Below are 22343 nucleotides of genomic sequence, written 5' to 3'. Positions count from 1 at the left end.
TAATTGTCTGTGTGTGTTTGCGCGTGTGTGTCAGGCCGGGGATGATGCAGATGACCCAGGAGGTCACAAGGCCTACATGAATGCCAACCTGTCTACAGGGCTGTGTGACTGGAGCGCCAAGTACTTTGCTCAGCCTGTTATGAAGGTACTGTACTACACTTCTCTTTCTATTTTCATCCCTCTTTCTTCCTCTCTCTCACACGCTCTCACATACTCGCTCTCACATTCTCTCTCTCACCGTCTCTCTTGCACACACACACACACACACACACACACACACACACACACACACACACACACACACACACACACACACACACACACACACACATAAAACTGTAGTGTGTCTCAGTACCTGTTCAAGGAAGCTGTTAAGCCTGTTACAGCACCTGACCTTCTTTTGATGGTCAGAGGAAGCAGCTGAGTCATGTGTATGGCTGTCTCCACACAGACACACACATACACTCACTCACTCCAACACACAAACTTGCGCACACACATACACACACTGTGTCCTCACACACACACATTCTCACACACACACGTGCCTTGGCAATGCAGTTATAGGAGTCGCTACACCCAGCTAGGGCTTTTTTCATTCGATGTCATGCCAATTAGATTATTTGCCCATATCCTGCAGCCCTAGCTGAGACCCAGCATCATGACAGCCTCTCACCTTGACACACACACTCATCAGCTCTGACTGAGGCAGGCCTTAGCTCTGTAGAGATGTACAAGCAAACAGTGACTTGCACACGCTATTTCCTTTATTTAATCATTCTTTTTCTCTCCCCCCTTCGACTCTTTCTCTCTCTCCCCTTCTACTCTCTCTCTCTCCACCATCCCTGTCTCTCTCCCTGTCTCTCTCCCTGTCTCCACCATCCCTGTCTCTCTCCCTGTCTCGCTCCACCCCCCTCCATCTGTCCCTCCCTCCACCCCTCTACATGTTATGTCACTGTGAGTGCTTGGTGGTGATTACCAGAGCATATGAATCCACATGCGGTTGCAGCTGCAGTAGCAGTCAGTGGCTGTGTCCGAAATGGCTCCCTATCCCCTATAAAACGCACTATGGGCCCTGGGCAAAAGTACATAGGGACTAGGGTGCCATTTGGGATGCAGTCAGTGTGTGGCTGCTCTGTTAGTGTTTAGTATTCAGAGGGCAGAGCAGGGAGCCTGGTGGGGCATGTACTTAATAAGCAGCAACACTCTGGCCTCACAACACTTCACCATTACACTCCATTACAGCCTTTCTCTGTACATTACCAGCCCTGTCCATAATGCTAATGGTTACAGCTATACAGGGACACGTACACACACATATCTCCATAGAAATGTGTGCGCACACACGGACGCACAGAAACAGACATGCACACACATCCACTTAGAAACACACATATCTACACAGAAATGCACACATGCACAGAAACACATAAACTCAATCCCTTCCTTGCCCTCTGCAATTACACCAGAGGACCTCCATTGATGTTCGCTAATGATTCTCTCCCTGTCAGGGACTAAGGGATGGAGGAAACCCTCAACACAGCCTGAGAGGCAGCCCTCAAAAAGAGGGATGAATGGATAGAGAGAAAGAGGGGGCTATGGGAGTGTGAGGGAGGAGAAAACCCCTCAACACAGCCTGAGAGGCAGCCCTCAAAGAGAGGCGATGGATGGATGGAGAGGGAGGGAGGGAGGGAGGGAGGGAGGGGTTAATGAATGGATAGAGGGGGGAGGAGAGAAGACAAGCAAGGATAGAGCTTTTAACACTTCAAGCCTACGAGGCGATCCTCTTCATTTATCTCATTAACCCATCATTCCAAAGAATGGGATGACAGAAAGAGAGGAGGAGGAGGAGGAGAGGGTGAGATAAGAGAGTGTTAGATGGGCAGGAAGAGGATAAGGGTGGGTTGAAACGTGGGAGAGAACACTTAGCAGCCTGAGAGGCAACCATGTTCATTTAGCCCAGTAGCAAGAAGCTCTTGTCTTTATACAAGACCATGAAGGAGTATAATTGGAGGAGAAAGAGAGGAAGGGAAGCAAGTGTGTCTTCCTCTTTTAGCTCTGTAACCACTTCCAGTTTAGACATGCTTCTGCCCTATTCAATCTAATATAAATAAAACATGTACAGTTAAAGTCGGAAGTTTACAGACACCTTAGCCAAATACATTTAAACTCAGTTTTTCACAATTCCTGACATTTAATCCTAGTCAAAATTCCCTGTCTTAGGTCAGTTAGGATCACCACTTTATTTTAAGAATGTGAAATGTCAGAATAATAGTAGAGAATTATTGATTCAGCTTTTATTTATTTCATCACATTCCCAGTGGGTCAGAAGTTTACGTACACTCAATTAGTATTTGGTAGCATTGCCTTTAAATTGTTTAACTTGGGTCAAACGTTTCAGGTAGCCTTTCACAAGCTTCCCACAATAAGTTGTGTAAGTAACTGAGTCAGGTTTGTAGACCTCCCTGCTCGCACACACTTTTTCAGTATTGCCCACAAATCTTCAATAGGATTGAGGTCAGGGCTTTGTGATGGCCACTCCAATGCCTTGACTTTGTTGTCCTTAAGCCATTTTGCCACAACTTTGGAAGTATGCTTGGGGTCATTGTCCGTTTGGAAGATCCATTTGCGACCAAGCTTTAACTTCCTGACTGATGTCTTGAGATGTTGCTTCAATATATCCACATACTTTTCCAACCTCATGATGCCATCTATTTTGTGAAGTGCACCAGTCCCTCCTGCAGAAAAGCACCCCCACAACATGATGCTGCCACCCCAGTGCTTCACGTTTGGGATGGTGTTCTTCGGCTTGCAAGCGTCCCCCTTTTTCCTCCAAACATAACGATGGTCATTATGGCCAAACAGTTCTATTTTTGTTTCATCAGACCATAGGACATTTCACCAAAAAGTACGATCTTTGTCCCCATGTGCAGTTGCAAACAGTAGTCTGGCTTTTTTATGGCGGTTTTGGAGCAGTGGCTTCTTACTTGCTGAGCGGCCTTTCAGGTTATGCCGATATAGGACTCGTTTTACCCTGGATATAGATACTTTTGTACCTGTTTCTTCCAGCATCTTCACAAGGTCCTTTGCTGCTGTTCTGGGATTGTTTGCACTTTTCGCACCAGAGTACGTTCAACTCTAGGAGACAGAACGTGTCTCCTTCCTGAGCGGTATGATGGCTGCGTGGTCCCATGGTGTTTATACTTGCATACTATTGTTTGTACAGATGAACGTGGTGCCTTCAGGCGTTTTGAAATTGCTCCCTGAGGTCTTAGCAGATTTTCCCATGATGTCAAGCAAAGGGGCACTGAGTTTGAAGGTAGGCCTTGAAATACATCCACAGGTACACCTCCAATTGACTCAAATGATGTCAATTAGCCTATCAGAAGCTTCTAAAGCCATGACATCATTTTCCAAGCTGTTTAAAGGCACAGTCAACTTAGTGTATGTAAACTTCTGACCCACCGGAATTGTGATAGTGAATTAATCTGTCTGTAAACAATTGTGGGAAAATGTACTTGTGTAATGCACATAGTAGACATCCTAACCGACTTGCCAAAACTATAGTTTGTTAACAAGAAATTTGTGGAGTGGTTGAAAAAGGAGTTTTAATGACTCCAACCTAAGTGTACGTAAACTTCCAACTTCAACTCTCTCTCTCTTTCTCTCTCTAGATTCCAGAGGAGCATGATGTGGAGAGTCAGGTGAGGAAAGAGAGGGAGTGGAGGTTCCTGAGGAACGCCCGCGTTCGAAAACAGAGCCAACGCATCACACAGAGAGGTGACACACACAAACACTATGCGTAGCTACACATAAATACGCAGATACACTATGCATATCTACACACACACACACTTGTGTAGATTTGCTGTCACTCACCCACAGTATAGATGAAAAAAACTGTGCCCATGCACTGTCACACATACCGTGGCAGAGGGATAGGGAGATATTTGAAGAGTGAAACAAACCAGTGAGGGGACCGTGAGTATGCATATGAAGTTAGAGTGGGAGCGAGGATCTATTGGAAACCCCCCTTGTTCCAAAAGCTCTGCCAGACGGGTCTCTCTGTGTCAGAGAGACACCCCCCCCCCCACACACACACACACACACTACACACACACATTAAAGACCCCAGGCTTCAGCGCAGCTCCCCAGCTCCCCCTTTGAAGTCAGAGCCTGCTCAAACAGAATGGCTAACACTCCCACGTCACTGCCAGCTCCTACAACACACACGGGCGTACGCACACTCACACACACAGGACATACACACACAGGACACAAACACACACTCACGAGTCCATTGGCGTCAGAGCTGAGGCTCACATACGCATGTATCGCTCTCTCCGCTTTTAACCATCCCTTTCTGCCATCCTCTAAAGTTGAGAGACTAAAAGATCAGGGCTGCCCTCATTCATTCTCCTGCCTCTGGGGAGATGGACAGACAGGGGAAGGGAGGGGGTACATTTAAAAAGAAAGCGAGAGAGACCGATAGGGGGAGTTAGAGGGTGACAAAGAATAGAGAGGGAGGAGTAGAGACTGAGTAAGTGAGAAAGGAGACGAGTAAAACAGGATAGAGGGTCAAGAGTGGGGAAGAAAAAAGAGGGCAGGCAACAGACAGGAGAGAACAGAGACAGGAAAGAAGAGAGTCGGGGAACAGAGACAGGAAAGAAGAGAGTCGGGGAACAGAGACAGGAAAGAAGAGAGTCGGGGAACAGAGACAGGAAAGAAGAGAGTCGGGGAACAGAGACAGGAAAGAAGAGAGTCGGGGAACAGAGACAGGAAAGAAGAGAGTCGGGGAACAGAGACAGGAAAGAAGAGAGTCGGGGAACAGAGACAGGAAAGAAGAGAGTCGGGGAACAGAGACAGGAAAGAAGAGAGTCGGGGAACAGAGACAGGAAAGAAGAGAGTCGGGGAACAGAGACAGGAAAGAAGAGAGTCGGGGAACAGAGACAGGAAAGAAGAGAGTCGGGGAACAGAGACAGGAAAGAAGAGAGTCGGGGAACAGAGACAGGAAAGAAGAGAGTCGGGGAACAGAGACAGGAAAGAAGAGAGTCGGGGAACAGAGACAGGAAAGAAGAGAGCCGGGGAACAGAGACAGGAGAGAAGAGAGCCGGGGAACAGAGACAGGAGAGAAGAGAGCCGGGGAACAGAGACAGGAGAGAAGAGAGCCGGGGAACAGAGACAGGAGAGAAGAGAGCCGGGGAACAGAGACAGGAGAGAAGAGAGCCGGGGAACAGAGACAGGAGAGAAGAGAGCCGGGGAACAGAGACAGGAGAGAAGAGAGCCGGGGAACAGAGACAGGAGAGAAGAGAGCCGGGGAACAGAGACAGGAGAGAAGAGAGCCGGGGAACAGAGACAGGAGAGAAGAGAGCCGGGGAACAGAGACAGGAGAGAAGAGAGCCGGGGAACAGAGACAGGAGAGAAGAGAGCCGGGGAACAGAGACAGGAGAGAAGAGAGCCGGGGAACAGAGACAGGAGAGAAGAGAGCCGGGGAACAGAGACAGGAGAGAAGAGAGCCGGGGAACAGAGACAGGAGAGAAGAGAGCCGGGGAACAGAGACAGGAGAGAAGAGAGCCGGGGAACAGAGACAGGAGAGAAGAGAGCCGGGGAACAGAGACAGGAGAGAAGAGAGCCGGGGAACAGAGACAGGAGAGAAGAGAGCCGGGGAACAGAGACAGGAGAGAAGAGAGCCGGGGAACAGAGACAGGAGAGAAGAGAGCCGGGGAACAGAGACAGGAGAGAAGAGAGCCGGGGAACAGAGACAGGAGAGAAGAGAGCCGGGGAACAGAGACAGGAGAGAAGAGAGCCGGGGAACAGAGACAGGAGAGAAGAGAGCCGGGGAACAGAGACAGGAGAGAAGAGAGCCGGGGAACAGAGACAGGAGAGAAGAGAGCCGGGGAACAGAGACAGGAGAGAAGAGAGCCGGGGAACAGAGACAGGAGAGAAGAGAGCCGGGGAACAGAGACAGGAGAGAAGAGAGCCGGGGAACAGAGACAGGAGAGAAGAGAGCCGGGGAACAGAGACAGGAGAGAAGAGAGCCGGGGAACAGAGACAGGAGAGATGAGAGCCGGGGAACAGAGACAGGAGAGAAGAGAGCCGGGGAACAGAGACAGGAGAGAAGAGAGCCGGGGAACAGAGACAGGAGAGAAGAGAGCCGGGGAACAGAGACAGGAGAGAAGAGAGCCGGGGAACAGAGACAGGAGAGAAGAGAGCCGGGGAACAGAGACAGGAGAGAAGAGAGCCGGGGAACAGAGACAGGAGAGAAGAGAGCCGGGGAACAGAGACAGGAGAGAAGAGAGCCGGGGAACAGAGACAGGAGAGAAGAGAGCCGGGGAACAGAGACAGGAGAGAAGAGAGCCGGGGAACAGAGACAGGAGAGAAGAGAGCCGGGGAACAGAGACAGGAGAGAAGAGAGCCGGGGAACAGAGACAGGAGAGAAGAGAGCCGGGGAACAGAGACAGGAGAGAAGAGAGCCGGGGAACAGAGACAGGAGAGAAGAGAGCCGGGGAATCAACCTCAAAGGCTTCTAAAAAAAACTGATTGAGAGCCGGGGAACAGAGACAGGAGAGAAGAGAGCCGGGGAACAGAGACAGGAGAGAAGAGAGCCGGGGAACAGAGACAGGAGAGAAGAGAGCCGGGGAACAGAGACAGGAGAGAAGAGAGCCGGGGAACAGAGACAGGAGAGAAGAGAGCCGGGGAACAGAGACAGGAGAGAAGAGAGCCGGGGAACAGAGACAGGAGAGAAGAGAGCCGGGGAACAGAGACAGGAGAGAAGAGAGCCGGGGAACAGAGACAGGAGAGAAGAGAGCCGGGGAACAGAGACAGGAGAGAAGAGAGCCGGGGAACAGAGACAGGAGAGAAGAGAGCCGGGGAACAGAGACAGGAGAGAAGAGAGCCGGGGAACAGAGACAGGAGAGAAGAGAGCCGGGGAACAGAGACAGGAGAGAAGAGAGCCGGGGAACAGAGACAGGAGAGAAGAGAGCCGGGGAATCAACCTCAAAGGCTTCTAAAAAAAACTGATTGAGAGCCGGGGAACAGAGACAGGAGAGAAGAGAGCCGGGGAACAGAGACAGGAGAGAAGAGAGCCGGGGAACAGAGACAGGAGAGAAGAGAGCCGGGGAACAGAGACAGGAGAGAAGAGAGCCGGGGAACAGAGACAGGAGAGAAGAGAGCCGGGGAACAGAGACAGGAGAGAAGAGAGCCGGGGAATCAACCTCAAAGGCTTCTAAAAAAACTGATTGAGAGCCGGGGAACAGAGACAGGAGAGAAGAGAGCCGGGGAACAGAGACAGGAGAGAAGAGAGCCGGGGAACAGAGACAGGAGAGAAGAGAGCCGGGGAACAGAGACAGGAGAGAAGAGAGCCGGGGAACAGAGACAGGAGAGAAGAGAGCCGGGGAACAGAGACAGGAGAGAAGAGAGCCGGGGAACAGAGACAGGAGAGAAGAGAGCCGGGGAACAGAGACAGGAGAGAAGAGAGCCGGGGAACAGAGACAGGAGAGAAGAGAGGCGGGGAACAGAGACAGGAGAGAAGAGAGCCGGGGAACAGAGACAGGAGAGAAGAGAGCCGGGGAACAGAGACAGGAGAGAAGAGAGCCGGGGAACAGAGACAGGAAAGAAGAGAGCCGGGGAATCAACCTCAAAGGCTTCTAAAAAAACTGATTGAAGTCTGTTTTTCACTGTTTTATTTGTGATGAAAAACGTGATGAGTTTGCTGAAAGCAACAATACAAGGTTTCCCGCTCGCAGTATTGAATTTTGCATGGTAGAGAAAACGACACAGACAAGACTAGCTTTTAATGAACACCTTTTCAGCTTTTGATCACCAAGTACAGAGTCGGAAGTCCTTGCCAAGGTCTTGCTAGGCTAGATTAAAAACCTTTTCCTCCGGTATTTCTTTTGTTCCCGACTTTATGAAATATTTTTTCCAATTAGTATTTCCTCTCTGAAATTCCTGACAGTCCACTTTGAGACATTCCAGATAGCCGAAGGACACCTCGACGACACAAGCGATGCTTGTCATGGCAGCGTAGCCAGACCTTTTAGACGAGGATTGTAAACGTGACTGTAGGACTATTGAATAGGGCTCTCACTAGCAAATATTCTGGTCTTTATGGGAGTTACAAGAGGGTTTTCATCCAAACATATCTTTACTATCGTGATACTACAGTCACACGCCCATATAAATACAGACCACTTGACTTATTTTCATGAATTGATGAAGCCAAATAATATATATAGATTGTATTGTTTGACCGTTTACGTTTGGTACATTTTTATTTATCTATGACTGACTGTTTGATTCTTGTTTGGTGTCAGGTGACTGATAGTGCTCGGTGTCTCCTCCCCCTCTAGGCGTGACCCGTCTGGACGACCAGATCTTCATCAACCGTAACCCTGGCGTTCCCTCCGTGGTCAAGTTCCACCCCTTCAACCCCTGCATCGCCGTGGCAGACAAAGACAGCATCTGGTGAGAGACTGCCATCTTGTTCGCGACGCCTCAGCTATATTTGAAGCGCGTTATTGACTGTCTCATATGAGTCTGTCCCTGTACGTAATGCTCTACTTTGGCCAGAGACAAACAGCGCCTTCAGAAACTATTCACACAAGGAGCACTGCAGTATATGACAAATAGGAAGCCATTCGAGATGTGTCCATTGACTGTGTTTGTTTGCTGATCTGAGAGGACTGGATATGTGGAAACAAGCCATATGGTGTGGGTTATTTGTGTTCCTCTCTGTGAAAAGAGTTTGAAAGTCATCAGAACCAGGTCATTCAGACACATGCTGTAGTGGCAGCCCTGAGAAAAGTCTGTCCCCTATCAGGGCCATGACACAGTCCAGTGACGCACATAGAGACATAGCTGGCAGTGCTACAGACACTTTGTTTGATGTATAGTGCTGGAAGTGCTGGAAGTGCTGGAAGTGCTGGAAGTGCTGGAAGTGCTGGAAGTGCTGGAAGTGCTGGAAGTGCTGGAAGTGACGGAAGTGACTGAAGTGTATATGTTTTTCTGTAGTTTCTGGGACTGGGAGAAGGCGGAGAGGTTGGACTATTTCTACAACGGGAACCCTCGCTACACTCGCATCACAGCTATGGAGTACCTCAACGGACATGACTACTCCCTGCTGCTCACTGCTACAGGTCAGACACACACACACACACACACACATACACCGTACACACCTATTCACTGTACACACCTATTTACTGTACACACAGGCAGGTAGCCTAGCGGTTAAAGAGCGTTGGGCCAGTAACCGAAAAAGTTGCTGGTTCGAATCACCAAGCCGACTAGGTGAAACATTTGCTGCCGTGTCCTTGAGCAAGGCACTTAACCCGAATTGCTCCTTTAAGTTGCTGTGGATAAAGTAGAATATAAATTATCCCCCCCTCGATCATCTCACGAACACGCACATACACTCAGACTCAATCATCTTGCGCGTCACACAGACATATGCAAGCACACACACACGTAAAAAAAAAAATAATAGAACAAACTCCCAGTCAGTCAATCACTTCAGCGTCACCCAATCGAACTAAATGCAGAAACTAAATGGACCCAAGTTGCCTCAATTCAAGGACACCATCAATTTGCAGTAAATAAATGTGCATGTTTTCTTTCTCCTAGACCTTGAAGCCTTAATAAGCCAGCCTCAAACGCCTACCTCACATCCTCAGACAGGAGCGCGCACGCACACATTGTTCCCTGGGTGAAAAATGCACTCTTAAATAATTCTAAAAGGAATGAAGTCGGCAGCATTATGTTGAATTGCTGTTCACTTTATTTCTCATGTCAAACCAATTATCGCTGGGCTGTGTTAAAATGCTTTGCGGCTCCAAAGTCATATACAGTAATGTGGTTTTGTCTGTCATTTTAAACATGGCCATTCATTCACCCAGGTTTGCGATCCTGTCTGAATACTTTCAAAATACATCCGTATTTGAAGTTCTTCCCTACCTTGACGTGAAGGATTGAGCACGATGAGTCATTACTTCTAGGAAGAACAGAGTGTACATTGAAACATGGCTACCTAGGCTAAGTGGCTCAACTGAACGCTCTGGGATTCTTTGGCAGTCTGTTCAGGAGGACTAGAGAAACAAGACCCTGTTAACACGGCCTTGAACTTAGTTTCAGTTTAGTCTGCGGTGCCTTTGTACAATGGGTGGCAGGGAGCATGGTATTTGTGTGTGTGTAGGCTTGAAAGCAGTGGGAAGGTGCCAGGCTTGAAGGGGAGGCACAAGCGCATTGTATTGTACATATGAGTTTGTTAAGTTGAAGGAGGCTAGAGGCTGAAGAGACGATGTCAAATTGCTTGAAAGTTGCTTTGTGTAGACCCAATGTAAGAACTTTTGTTCAGAGATTTGTTAAGAGATACATGTTAAGGGATAGGATGCCTCCCGAACAGCAACCTATTCCCTATACAGTGCACCCATAGGGCTCTGGTGAAAAGTAGTGCACCTATCTAGGGAATAGGGTGCCATTTGGGATACAACCATAGACTGTGCTTCTGTTGTGTTCTTTCGGCACTCTTAGGTCACGGACGCGCTCGAGGCCATAGTGGTTAATGCAAATCCATGTGCACATGCTTCGTCTCTCTTGGGCACAAAGGGAGGAAGTGTTTGCAAGTGTAAATATGGTGGTTGTTAGCGACCTCTAACCTTGTATGATAATATCTAACATTTTTTTCTCTTTACTTTTCCTTCTCTGTCGCCCCCCTTCCTCTCTTTCTCCAACCATCCTCTCTCTCTTTTGCTCTCTCTCTCTTTCTCTTGCTCTCTTTTTTCTCTCGCTCTTTTTTCTCTTATCTCTCTCTCTCTCTCTCTCTCCCCCCTCCTCCTCTAGATGACGGGGCGTTGCGTATCTGGAAGAACTTTGCGGACCAGCGGAACCCCGAGATGGTGACGGCGTGGCAGGGCCTGTCCGACATGCTCCCCACCACCCGAGGTCAGCCCTCCTCCAGCGCCCACAGTAAAGACCACGTTATTTACCCCCCCTAGACCCTCTCCGTTTATCAGCCTAGACCCTCAGTGTACCGCCACATCGACCTCAGTTTTACCCCCCGTCCCACCACCACCGCCACACAATACAACCTTTACCCATTCCCAACCACCCCACTACCCCAAACCCTCAATCCACCGAGTCCTCGTGTCCACAATCATTCAAGTCCCCCCTCCTCCCCACCCGCTCAGAATTCAGACCCGCATCTCCCCACATCCCCTTTCCACTAATTCTCCAACCCCCTCATATTTCCCACTCTACATCTGCCAATCGCTTGTCTATGTTCCTCTCTGTATTTCTCTGACATGTGGCCATTCAGAGAATTATAGGCTATGCTTATGGATGGCAGGTGCAGGAAATTGGCTGCTTCATTCTGCATTCATTCATTCATTTGTCAGGGACGATGTGCAATGTTTCATACTAATCTAGGAATTTATTTTGATGCAGATCACCAGGTTTTGGTGCAGTATAGGCTTGAGTTAGAATTGCGTCAAATCAAAACAACGTTTATTGGTCGCGTACACAGTTTAGCAGATGTCATAGCGGGTGCTGTGAAATACTTATGGTTACTAGCTCCTAACAATGCAGTAAACTGTAAAGAAATGAAGCGCGTCGGTATGAATCTAATTAACAACCCAAAAAGCGCTGTAAACAGTAATCCAAACGCAATCTGTACGTATGTACACCAGATGAATTTCCACGAGATATACGAAGAATGCTATGTGCAGCACTCGATTAAGAGTTGAGCTATGTCAGGAATCCAGTATATGAATAAGTATGCGGTGAGTATAAACAGTGTAACTAAAATGTACGGTAGTAGAAATATAAGAAGTGTGTGAGTACATACAGGTCAAGGATGAGCTGTTGTATGACATTCAATACATAGCTGAATCACATTCAATTATTATCTGTGGTGGGCGTGTAGGAGGAGGGCAGGCGAGTGCGCTAGCTGGTAGGACGTTAGCTCTGACAGCTCTGTGTAGAGTCATAGAATGAGACACGCTCTGGGGCGGCAGGTAGTCTAGTGGTTAGTGTTGGACTAGTAAGCGAAAGGTTGCAAGATCGAATCCCCGAGCTGACAAGGTAAAAATCTGTCGTTCTGCCCCTGAACAAGGCAGTTAACCCACCGTTCCTAGGCCGTCATTGAAAATAAGAATTTGTTCTTAACTGACGTGCCTAGTTAAATAAAGGTAAAATAAAAAATTAATTATATTCTTATGAGTGTATGTGTGTTCTGTGTGTCCCCCTTAACAAAGATGAGCAGCGTCCCTGCTCAGGCTACCTTCTGAGAGGCGACACACTTAACTAGCGTCACAGGGAGAGCTGTCAGGTATTCCGCAATCAGGATTTAGCAGGGTAACCGCCACTTTACCTTGGAGGTAGAGAAGGGTAGAGAAGGGTAGAGAAGGGTAGAGACGGGTAGAGACGGGTAGGGAGGGTCTGCACAGCTCAAGCTAGCGCCGTTCAAATGAACAGATGCCATCGTGAGATCATCGTTGGCACCGATATGTAACTGCTTCAGAAGCACAAACACAGACCTTCCAAATCTCCCCCATCTCCATAACACAGGCTCTCCCCTCCATCCAGTAACTTGTGTCGGGTGCTATTCCTCGTCATTTTGCCTCCTTTCATTGAGATCTTCTAACTCTGGCTTGCTACTTTCCTGCTACGTTGACTTTGTTGGTTTTATGTTTCATCTTCCTCTAGCAGAACAAGGCTGCCAGCTCCTCCACAATGTAATAGTTGTATTGGTGTTAATTGTCACTATGCTATATGCAGTTAGTCCTGTTGTATCGCAGTACACCCATGGACACACACACATTCATGTGCGAAACATGCTCTTTCCATGATAGACTGACCAGGTGAATCCAGGTGACAGCTATGATCCCTTATTGATGTCATTTGTTAAATCCACTTCAATCAGTGTAGATGAAGGGGAGGAGACCGGTTAAAGGATTGTTAAGCCTTGAGACAAATGAGATATGGATTGTGTATGTGCGCCATTCAGAGGGTGAATGGGCAAGATAAAATATGTAAGTGCTTTTGAATGGGGTAGTAGGTGCCAGGCGCACTGGTTTGTGTGTCAAGAACTGCAACGCTGCTGGGTTTTTCATGCTTAACAGTTTCCCGTGTGTTTCAAGAAGGGTCCACTACCCAAAGGACATCCAGCCAACTTGACACAATTCTAGGAAGCATTGGAGACAACAGCTTCCCTGTGGAACGCTTTTGACACCTTGTAGAGTCCATGCCGCTACGAATTGAGGCAGTTCTGAGGGCAAAAGGGAGTGAAACTCAATATTATGAGGCTGTTCTTAACGTTTTGTACACTCAGTGTACATACATACATACATACATACACACTCATTCACACTCGCATACGTGAACACCAACCACACGTGCATTCAACAAGGTGCACACACACACACACACTCGTCTTCCCTGTGGTACAGGGGATTTAGACTCTTCTGCCCTCCAGGCTTTTGGATGAGATATAATCTGCATCCCAAATGCACCCTATTCCCTATATAGTGCACTACTTTTGGCCAAGGCCGTAGGGTGCATATACACTGCTCAAAAAAATAAAGGGAACACTTAAACAACACAATGTAACTCCAAGTCAATCACACTTCTGTGAAATCAAACTGTCCACTTAGGAAGCAACACTGATTGACAATAAATTTCACATGCTGTTGTGCAAATGGAATAGACAAAAGGTGGAAATTATAGGCAATTAGCAAGACACCCCCAATAAAGGAGTGGTTCTGCAGGTGGTGACCACAGACCACTTCTCAGTTCTTATGCTTCCTGGCTGATGTTTTGGTCACTTTTGAATGCTGGCGGTGCTTTCACTCTAGTGGTAGCATGAGACGGAGTCTACAACCCACACAAGTGGCTCAGGTAGTGCAGCTCATCCAGGATGGCACATCAATGCGAGCTGTGGCAAGAAGGTTTGCTGTGTCTGTCAGCGTAGTGTCCAGAGCATGGAGGCGCTACCAGGAGACAGGCCAGTACATCAGGAAACGTGGAGGAGGCCGTAGGAGGGCAACAACCCAGCAGCAGGACCGCTACCTCCGCCTTTGTGCAAGGAGGAGCAGGTGGAGCACTGCCAGAGCCCTGCAAAATGACCTCCAGCAGGCCACAAATGTGCATGTGTCTGCTCAAACGGTCAGAAACAGACTCCATGAGGGTGGTATGAGGGCCCGATGTCCACAGGTGGGGGTTGTGCTTACAGCCCAACACCGTGCAGGACGTTTGGCATTTGCCAGAGAACACCAAGATTGGCAAATTCGCCACTGGCGCCATGTGCTCTTCACAGATGAAAGCAGGTTCACACTGAGCACATGAGCACATGTGACAGTCTGGAGACGCCGTGGAGAACGTTCTGCTGCCTGCAACATCCTCCAGCATGACCGGTTTGGCGGTGGGTCAGTCATGGTGTGGGGTGGCATTTCTTTGGGGGGCCGCACAGCCCTCCATGTGCTCGCCAGAGGTAGCCTGACTGCCATTAGGTACCGAGATGAGATCCTCAGACCCCTTGTGAGACCATATGCTGGTGCGGTTGGCCCTGGGTTCCTCCTAATGCAAGACAATGCTAGACCTCATGTGGCTGGAGTGTGTCAGCAGTTCCTGCAAGAGGAAGGCATTGATGCTATGGACTGGCCCGCCCGTTCCCCAGACCTGAATCCAATTGAGCACATCTGGGACATCATGTCTCGCTCCATCCACCAACGCCACGTTGCACTACAGACTGTCCAGGAGTTGGCGGATGCTTTAGTCCAGGTCTGGGAGGAGATCCCTCAGGAGACCATCCGCCACCTCATCAGGAGCATGCCCAGGCGTTGTAGGGAGGTCATACAGGCACGTGGAGGCCACACACACTACTGAGCCTCATTTTGACTTGTTTTAAGGACATAACATCAAAGTTGGAACAGCCTGTAGTGTGGTTTTCCACTTTAATTTTGAGTGTGACTCCAAATCCAGACCTCCATGGGTTGATAAATTTGATTTCCATTGATCATTTTTGTGTGATTTTGTTGTCAGCACATTCAACTATGTAAAGAAAAAAGTATTTAATAACAATATTTCATTCATTCAGATCTAGGATATGTTATTTTAGTGTTCCCTTTATTTTTTTGAGCAGTGTATGATTTAAGATGGAGTGTAGCTATCTGGAGCCTGTTTTAAATGCACAGCCAGTAGTGTAATATCTCTGTTTTTGATCCGGGCGTGTCAGTGGTGTTCATTTGGAAGATGTCATGCTGGGGAAACTGTGGCCTTGTTCTTCCGCTGCTCATTGTGTCTGTCGGTCTCCGTCTGTCTGTCAGACTCGCACAAACTAATACACAGAGAGAGTGCGAGACTGCGTGTATGCGTCAGAGTGAGTGTGTGTGTCTGTGCATGTGGGGGTCCTTGCTAACGGTGTGACGTGCTGGGGCTGATGTGCTTCTGACTCTCCTTCCCCCCTCCCCGGCGCCTCCCCATCTCCCTCCTCCTTTCTGCTCCTCCCCTTGCAGGTCTGGCCAGGCGGGTCTCCATCTATCTTGACAGGAGTAAGGGACAGGGAGGTGAGTGCTGCCGTCGTCTTTCCCTCTCGCCTGACTCAGTGTGCTGCACAAACTCCAGCAGTCTGCCCCCTGCACTACTTCTTCCTCCTGTAACCTGACCCGTCCATCCCTCCATTTGACGATCCCCCACCCCCCCAGGCCTCCCTTTCTTCAGTATCCCTCTCTCCACTGGCCAAAGCTGGTATCATGTATTCCTACCAGTGGTCATGTACAAAACAGACATGAAGGGTGACAAACTCTGCCCAGACGACTGTCTAGTTTGAACTGTAAGCTTTCACACACAGATATAGCGTGATTGTCATTTTAGTTTTCAGGAATTGTTAAAAAAAAATGTACCCTTATGAATAAATGATCACAAAAAACGTTTGTGTAGACGTAGTTAGAGCAATGCTTCAACTCCAGCGTGAACGTGCCGTTTCTGGTTCTATCGGCCCAGTATCGTTGCAGGGTTGGAATTGCAGGAGTTCCAGTGGGAGTCGTGTACTAATCGGGGAACCCCCATTAGTCTTACAACTGTCAACACGGCACCCCCATATGGGTTATAACATATTATATTTAGGGCATCCTCAATCATCTAATTAGAGGATCATGTGTATAATTAGAGGCCTGCTGGTAATGTGGGATGTTGATAGTAGAACTAATGGACCTCCTTCCTCTAGCCCTGAGGCCAGTACCCATGATTAGTTCATGGGTACTGGCCTCAGTATCCATGATTAGTTCCTTACAGTACCCATGATTAGTTCCCTCCACAGCCAAGCAAGGGGCCTTAAAACTGTCTTCATCCAGACTTGGGTTTTTCCCCTGCAGCTGAATTGGCATGCGAAGTGTGTCGGAATGAAGACTATAGAGATTGGGAAGGAGGGTAGAGAGATGGATGGGACAGGGAGAGAAAGAGAGGAGAGAAAGTGAGGGGTTGACCGAGAGCGGAGGAAAGTGAGAGAGGGGGAAAGCGATGGGTGAGAGATGGGAGAGCCTGCCTGCCTGTTTGGGTGCTGTTTATTTTCTATCTGTTGTGGAGCAGCGCCGTCTCCCTCTCAGCCCTCATTATACCCTATGGAGTTATCATTAGTGTTTGTTTAGCATTCCGGAGAGGGAGACCCACATTGACTTCCCGTCCACACAGACAGAGCGCAGACCTAATTAAGTTCTCATGCAGATGTCGTTTATAACATCTTGCGCTCTCCCCCCTTTCTCATTCTCTCTCTCGTCTATCTCTCCTCTCATTCTACTGCAGCTTGAGGAAGTTTTTCATTTCTTTTCTTTTTTTCTTTTTTTCTTACGAGACTGGGGAAGTTTGAGTGAAAGTAGGGCAGTCCTACTCCACATACACTGGATGGCTGGAGGCTTGTTAAAAAGGCCTCTGGGAGGTAGTGGCTGGGAGATGCAGGACTAAAAGAGGATAAGTACACAGAGAGTGGAACAGAGGGGGGAGGACAGACAGACGAAGAGAGGGACAAACAGAAACTAAAACAGACTGAATATGAGAGAAGGCTCAGATGTCTCAGCGACTCTGGACCCAACCCAAATATCTGTGCCAAAGTTTTTAGTAATCACTGATCTAACACTCAGAGTCCCTTAGCCTGTAATACAGGTTAAATACAGGCTCCACTCTAGAGCTTTTTTTCTCTCGTCAGCTCACAGGTTAACTAGCCTAGCGCCAAAAGCGTCATAAACTACCGGTGTCAGTGTCCATCAAATCAACCCCATCCATGGTGACGGCCTCATCGTTAGTTACAGGCTTGTGCAGCGTAGTCCTAGTTAATTCCATCACCTGGGTCCTGGAGGACACTTTCAAAGCAAACACGATTAAGGGAATAAAAGAGAGAGAGGAGGGAAGTGTGAAGTCGGGGCGCAGTCTTTAATAACCTGCGGCATGTGAGAGCCAGTCCATCAACAGGTGATTAATGGTGTGGAATGAGAATGCAGAGGCAGTGCTAGTCCCCTAGAGAGAAATAACGAGTGATGGAAATATAACGTGACACTGAGGGATATATAAGGAGCGCTATAGAAGGGGATTAGGGATGAGAGCCAGGGGCAGAGGTGAATAGTGGAATGGGGTTATCGTAGCCACTGGAGACCGCTAACGCTAGCTTATGCAAACGCTAGCTATAGGGCTAACCTCAACTAGCACATATATGCACCAGCAACACCCACGCACAGGCAGCCCCGAATATCCATTCAATTATACATGATGCTAATGCTAACTAAATCATTAGCCGCTTTTGTAGTCGTTATTAAGGAGAACAATGGGCCTCCAGATGGGAGGGAATTTGAGATGGAGGGAGAGAGGGATAGTGTGAGAATGAGGGAGAGAGGTAGAGTATATATTCGAGGAGGTTTTCCCCTGTGTATAAGAAGAACCCTGAGAATCCGATTGTGACGAGGCAGCAATGCCTAGGCTGCACTCCCTCATCCACTCCCTCAGTCACACATCTCCATACATAATGTCGCTATTGATTTCTGTGTGGACTTCTCAAATCCCTGCCTCACTGGTTAGGCTGCCATAGGGAACTGGGATTGATTCTCTCATTTTAGGGAAGTTGACTAGTAGCATATAGAGTCTGTGTATGAACTCAATGCGTTGACCCTGATGTGACCTAAAGCAAGGGAAATCTTTCAACGCCTGAGAAATGTTTTTGAGTGGAGTTGGTTACGGTTGAACTGTATGGAGGGAGTGAAGAAAAGAGAGGTGATGGAGTGAGTGGAGGAAAACCTGAGGTGGTGAAGGAGTGGGAGTATAAAAAAGATGGGATGGAAAGAGAGAAAGCAAGCGAGATGGGGTGGACCGTTTTGTTCTCTTATTCTCCTGGCATTGGGTTTAGTCAGTGTGTTGACTTGTAAGCAGGGGTTGGAACCGGTTCAGAGAACAAAACCGAAAACTGGAAAGAATTATGTTTTTTGAGGAACGTAAACAGAACCGGTAATGAAAGTTATCTCTAGTGTTCGGGAACATAACTATTATTTTAAAAGCATGAGAGACGGTTATTAACGTTCTCTTTTTTTGTCCCACAAAAAGCGACATTCAAAGCACTCACTCTGTCACACAGACACTTCTCCTTCCAGTGTCTGCCTGCCAGCTATTTTTCTAGGTTAGGTTGCGAGGCTGGTTGGATGTACTACAAAATTCTCTGAAATTACGTTTGGAGGTGGCTTATGGTAGAGGAATTAACATTAAATTATCTGGCAACAGCTCTGGTGGACATTCCTGCAGTCAGCATGCCAATTGCGCGCTCCCTCAAAACTGCACATTTTAAAGTGGCCTTTTATTGTCCCCAGGACAAGGTGCACCTGTGTAATGATCATGCTGTTTAATCAGCTTCTTGATATGCCACACCTGTCAGGTAGATGGATTATCTTGGCAAAAGAGAAATGCTCATTAACAGGGAGGTAAATAAATTTGTGCACAAATCTTGAGAGAAATAAGCTTTTTGTGCATATGGAAAATGAATGGGATCGTTTATTTCAGCTCATGAAACATGGGAACAACACTACACGTTTAGTTTATATTTTTATTCAGTGTATATATAAACCGGTACTGGTTCGAACCGGTTCAGAACTTTATTATGCTGGTCGGAACATTGGAATGGAACTAAAACAAAATTGTGCTTCTGTTCAGAACAAAATGTTTGGGGTTTCCAACCCTTGCTTGTATTCATTGACTTTAGTACTATCTGCCTGGAATAGTAAGAATAAACAAGGTCAGGGTTTCTCTGCTGCATTCTCTTCCTCTCTCTTCATCAACCAGAGATTTCTCACTAACAGAGAGCTCCGGACTTCAAAGGAATGCCTCCTCTTCCTCTGTCTCTGAATGGGGCCAGTCGTTCTGTGTGTGTGCTTGTGTGTGAGTGTGTGCACGCGTGTGCTTAACGGGGGAATCACAGAAGTTTGTGTGTTGTGAGGGTCCCAGCTCTGTGGGTGACTGAGTACACTCTGTGAAGTGTTCCCCCACGCGTCTGCATGTGAGCCTGAGCTAGCTAACAGCCCGCGTAGCTGTGACGCCAGAGCTAGCCACACTGGGGCTTTGAAACAGGGCTGTGAGGGATTTGGACCAGACTGATAGAACAGGGTTGGGATTGTTGATGATGGGGAAGAGGAAAGGAGATCATATGTAGGAGGTGGAAAAGTAGGAAGAGAAGCTGTGTGCGATTCACTTAGAGAAAGTGTGTGTGTTTACAGTGTGTGTTGCAAAGCCCGTAGCCGCTTTTTCAGAGTTATCCCCTGTTCCTCTCCACACCTGTCTATCACACAGCACAAGTACAACACTCCGGGAAGCAGTCTCCCTCTGCCAGTCTTTGCCTGTTTGTCAAGGTTAGGCTACGCCCCCGGCCCTCTGCCGGGTGTCACACACTCAGTAGCAGCATATGGAGGTGCTGAGGGCTCCTCTCGTCCTCCTCTCTCTCTCTCTGGGTGTGAGAACCTGTCACTGCTGCCTGCCAGTAGCAACATCTGGTGGAGGAGTTGGTCCTATTTGATTTATTTTGACCCCCTTTATTTCCCCCTACCCAATGTCCATCTTGTCTCATCACTGTAAGTCTCCAACGGGCTCGGGAGGCGAAGGTGGAGTCACGCGTCCTCCGAAACCTGACCTGCCAACCCGCGCTTCTTAAAACCCGCCCGCTTGACCCCGAAAGCCAGCCGCACCAGTGTGTCGGAGGAAACACTGTTCACCTGATGACCAGGCACCCGGCCCGCCACAAGGAGACAGTAGAGTGCGATGAGCAAAGTAAAGCCCGCCCCTAATCCGGAGCTGGGCCAATTGTGCGCCGCCCTAGAGGAGTGGGTCTTTTAACCCCAGCCTGTTGTGAATCACAGGGTTGGCAACCGTCTGAAAGGCTTTTTGTCCACTTCCAAATCGACCCCTAGCCCCCTAATCTTAGGGTTGGATAGGTATTAGTGATATCCTGATGGCTGGTGTCAGACAGTGACCTTTCATTTGACCCACAGTTGACTCAGATGGTGTGTTTCCTGTTTACATCCGCCAGTCTGAGTGTCTGAGAACTCTTGGCAGATGCCATCAGAACCCGTGCTCAGCTGGTAGATCATGCGTCAAACTCCCAGGCATTAACAGCTGGGTCGTTGTCAATGGTAACCATTGGTTTCCGCCTGTGTGTGCTCCCTTGTATCTTTCTGTCTGTGTTACTAACCAGTGTCCTCTTAGGTGCAGGCATGGTGGTGGACTGGGAGCAGGAGACGGGGCTGCTGATGACGTCTGGAGACGTGAGGGTCATCAGGATCTGGGACACGGAGAGGGAGATGAAGGTCCAGGTGAAGAGAAACACACTGAACATAAATAACCTGTTTATTTATTTATGACGTTGTTTTGAAATGTCACAGTTGCCTATTGCACATCCAGGATTTCTCAGGTGACAAATCTCAAATCCAATAGGTACATTGGGAGCGTTATGACACTCTGGAACTGTGGATACTTCCCCCTGCTTTCTTGCATATCGGTTTACAGTGGCTTCAGAAAGTATTCACACACCCTTGACTTTTTCCACATTTTGTTGTGTTACAGCCTGAATTTAAAATGGATTACATTTAGATTTTGTGTCACTGGCCAATCTCAAAGTGGAATTTTGTTTTTATAGAAATGTATAAAAAATGAAAAGTTGAAATGTCTTGAGTAATTATTTAACCCCTTTCTTATGGCAAGCCTAAATACGCTCAGGAGGAAAAATGTGCTTAAAAATCACATAATAAGTTGCATGGACTCACTCTGTGTGCAATGATAGTGTTTTACATGATTTTTGAATGACTACCTAATCTCTATACCACACACATACAATTATCAGTCTAGCAGTGAATTTCAAACACAGATTCAACCACAAAGACCAGGGAAGTTTTCCAATGCCTTGCAAAGGGCACCTATTGGTTGATGGGTAAAAAATAGAAAGCAGACATCGAGTATCCCACTTTGGATGCTGTATCAATACACCCAGTCACTACAAAGATACAGGAGTCCTTCCAAACTTGGAGAGGAAGGAAACCACTCAGGGATTTCACCATGAGGCCAATGGTGACTTTAAAACAGTTACAGAGTTTAATGGCTCTGATAGGAGAAAACTGAGGATGGATCAGTAACATTGTAGTTACTCCACAATACTAACCTAAATGACAGCGTGAAAAGAAGGAAGCCTGTACAGAATAATGGGTGAGGGAAAAAATCTATTTAATCAATTTTGAATTCAGGCTGTAACATAACAAAATGTGGAATAAGTGCAGGGGTATGAATACTTTCTGAAGGCACTGTATGCATCCTGGTATTCAGCACCTGGCTCAACATTATCGGTTTGTTTTTCCATTCAACCTGTTAACCCTTTATTTGACAGACAGTAGTATGGGAAGCATGCGAGCCCTACCCTGTCTCTGGCTGTATTGACGGCAGAACCCAGACGACATTCTCCATCAGTCAGCTGTAGACGTGATTGATCGAGTTGTTAGCCAGTTACTCAAAGTTTAATGAGCGCCGTGACAACCACAACGTTCGCTATGTCACGGCAACGACTATGTAATTACATTTTTTTAAATTCTTCCAACATTGCTTGAACTAATTGTGTGTGTGTGTCTACCAGGACATCCCAACGGGGGCAGACAGCTGTGTGACTAGCCTATCATGTGACTCACAGCGGTCCCTCATCGCAGCGGGGCTGGGCGACGGCTCGGTCCGCCTCTATGACAGGAGGATGGGCGCCAACGAGTGGTGAGTGGTCGAGCGCACGCGCACTCACACAAACGCAGACACAAACTTTTAATGCTGCCTCCACACCTTGATTTTCATAAGGC

The 22343-nt window shown here is 48.0% G+C and overlaps 1 protein-coding gene across 1 annotated transcript in view; it reads left to right on the top strand.

The window, feature by feature from the left end:
• LOC120032502 (regulatory-associated protein of mTOR-like) overlaps positions 1–22343 on the top strand; it is a 178314-nt gene that overhangs the window by 152248 nt on the left and 3723 nt on the right. The window contains exons 25-32 of the mRNA XM_038978613.1: positions 35–145; positions 3675–3780; positions 8352–8466; positions 9013–9137; positions 10840–10941; positions 15510–15560; positions 20719–20825; positions 22133–22260. Of these exons, the coding sequence (XP_038834541.1) occupies positions 35–145; positions 3675–3780; positions 8352–8466; positions 9013–9137; positions 10840–10941; positions 15510–15560; positions 20719–20825; positions 22133–22260 (845 nt within the window). The remainder of the gene's footprint in view (positions 1–34; positions 146–3674; positions 3781–8351; positions 8467–9012; positions 9138–10839; positions 10942–15509; positions 15561–20718; positions 20826–22132; positions 22261–22343) is intronic.

The sequence above is a fragment of the Salvelinus namaycush genome, chromosome 39 (genome assembly GCF_016432855.1).
Source record: "Salvelinus namaycush isolate Seneca chromosome 39, SaNama_1.0, whole genome shotgun sequence".
NCBI classification, from domain to species: domain Eukaryota; kingdom Metazoa; phylum Chordata; class Actinopteri; order Salmoniformes; family Salmonidae; genus Salvelinus; species Salvelinus namaycush.
This window is presented reverse-complemented; position numbering and strand designations above follow the sequence as displayed.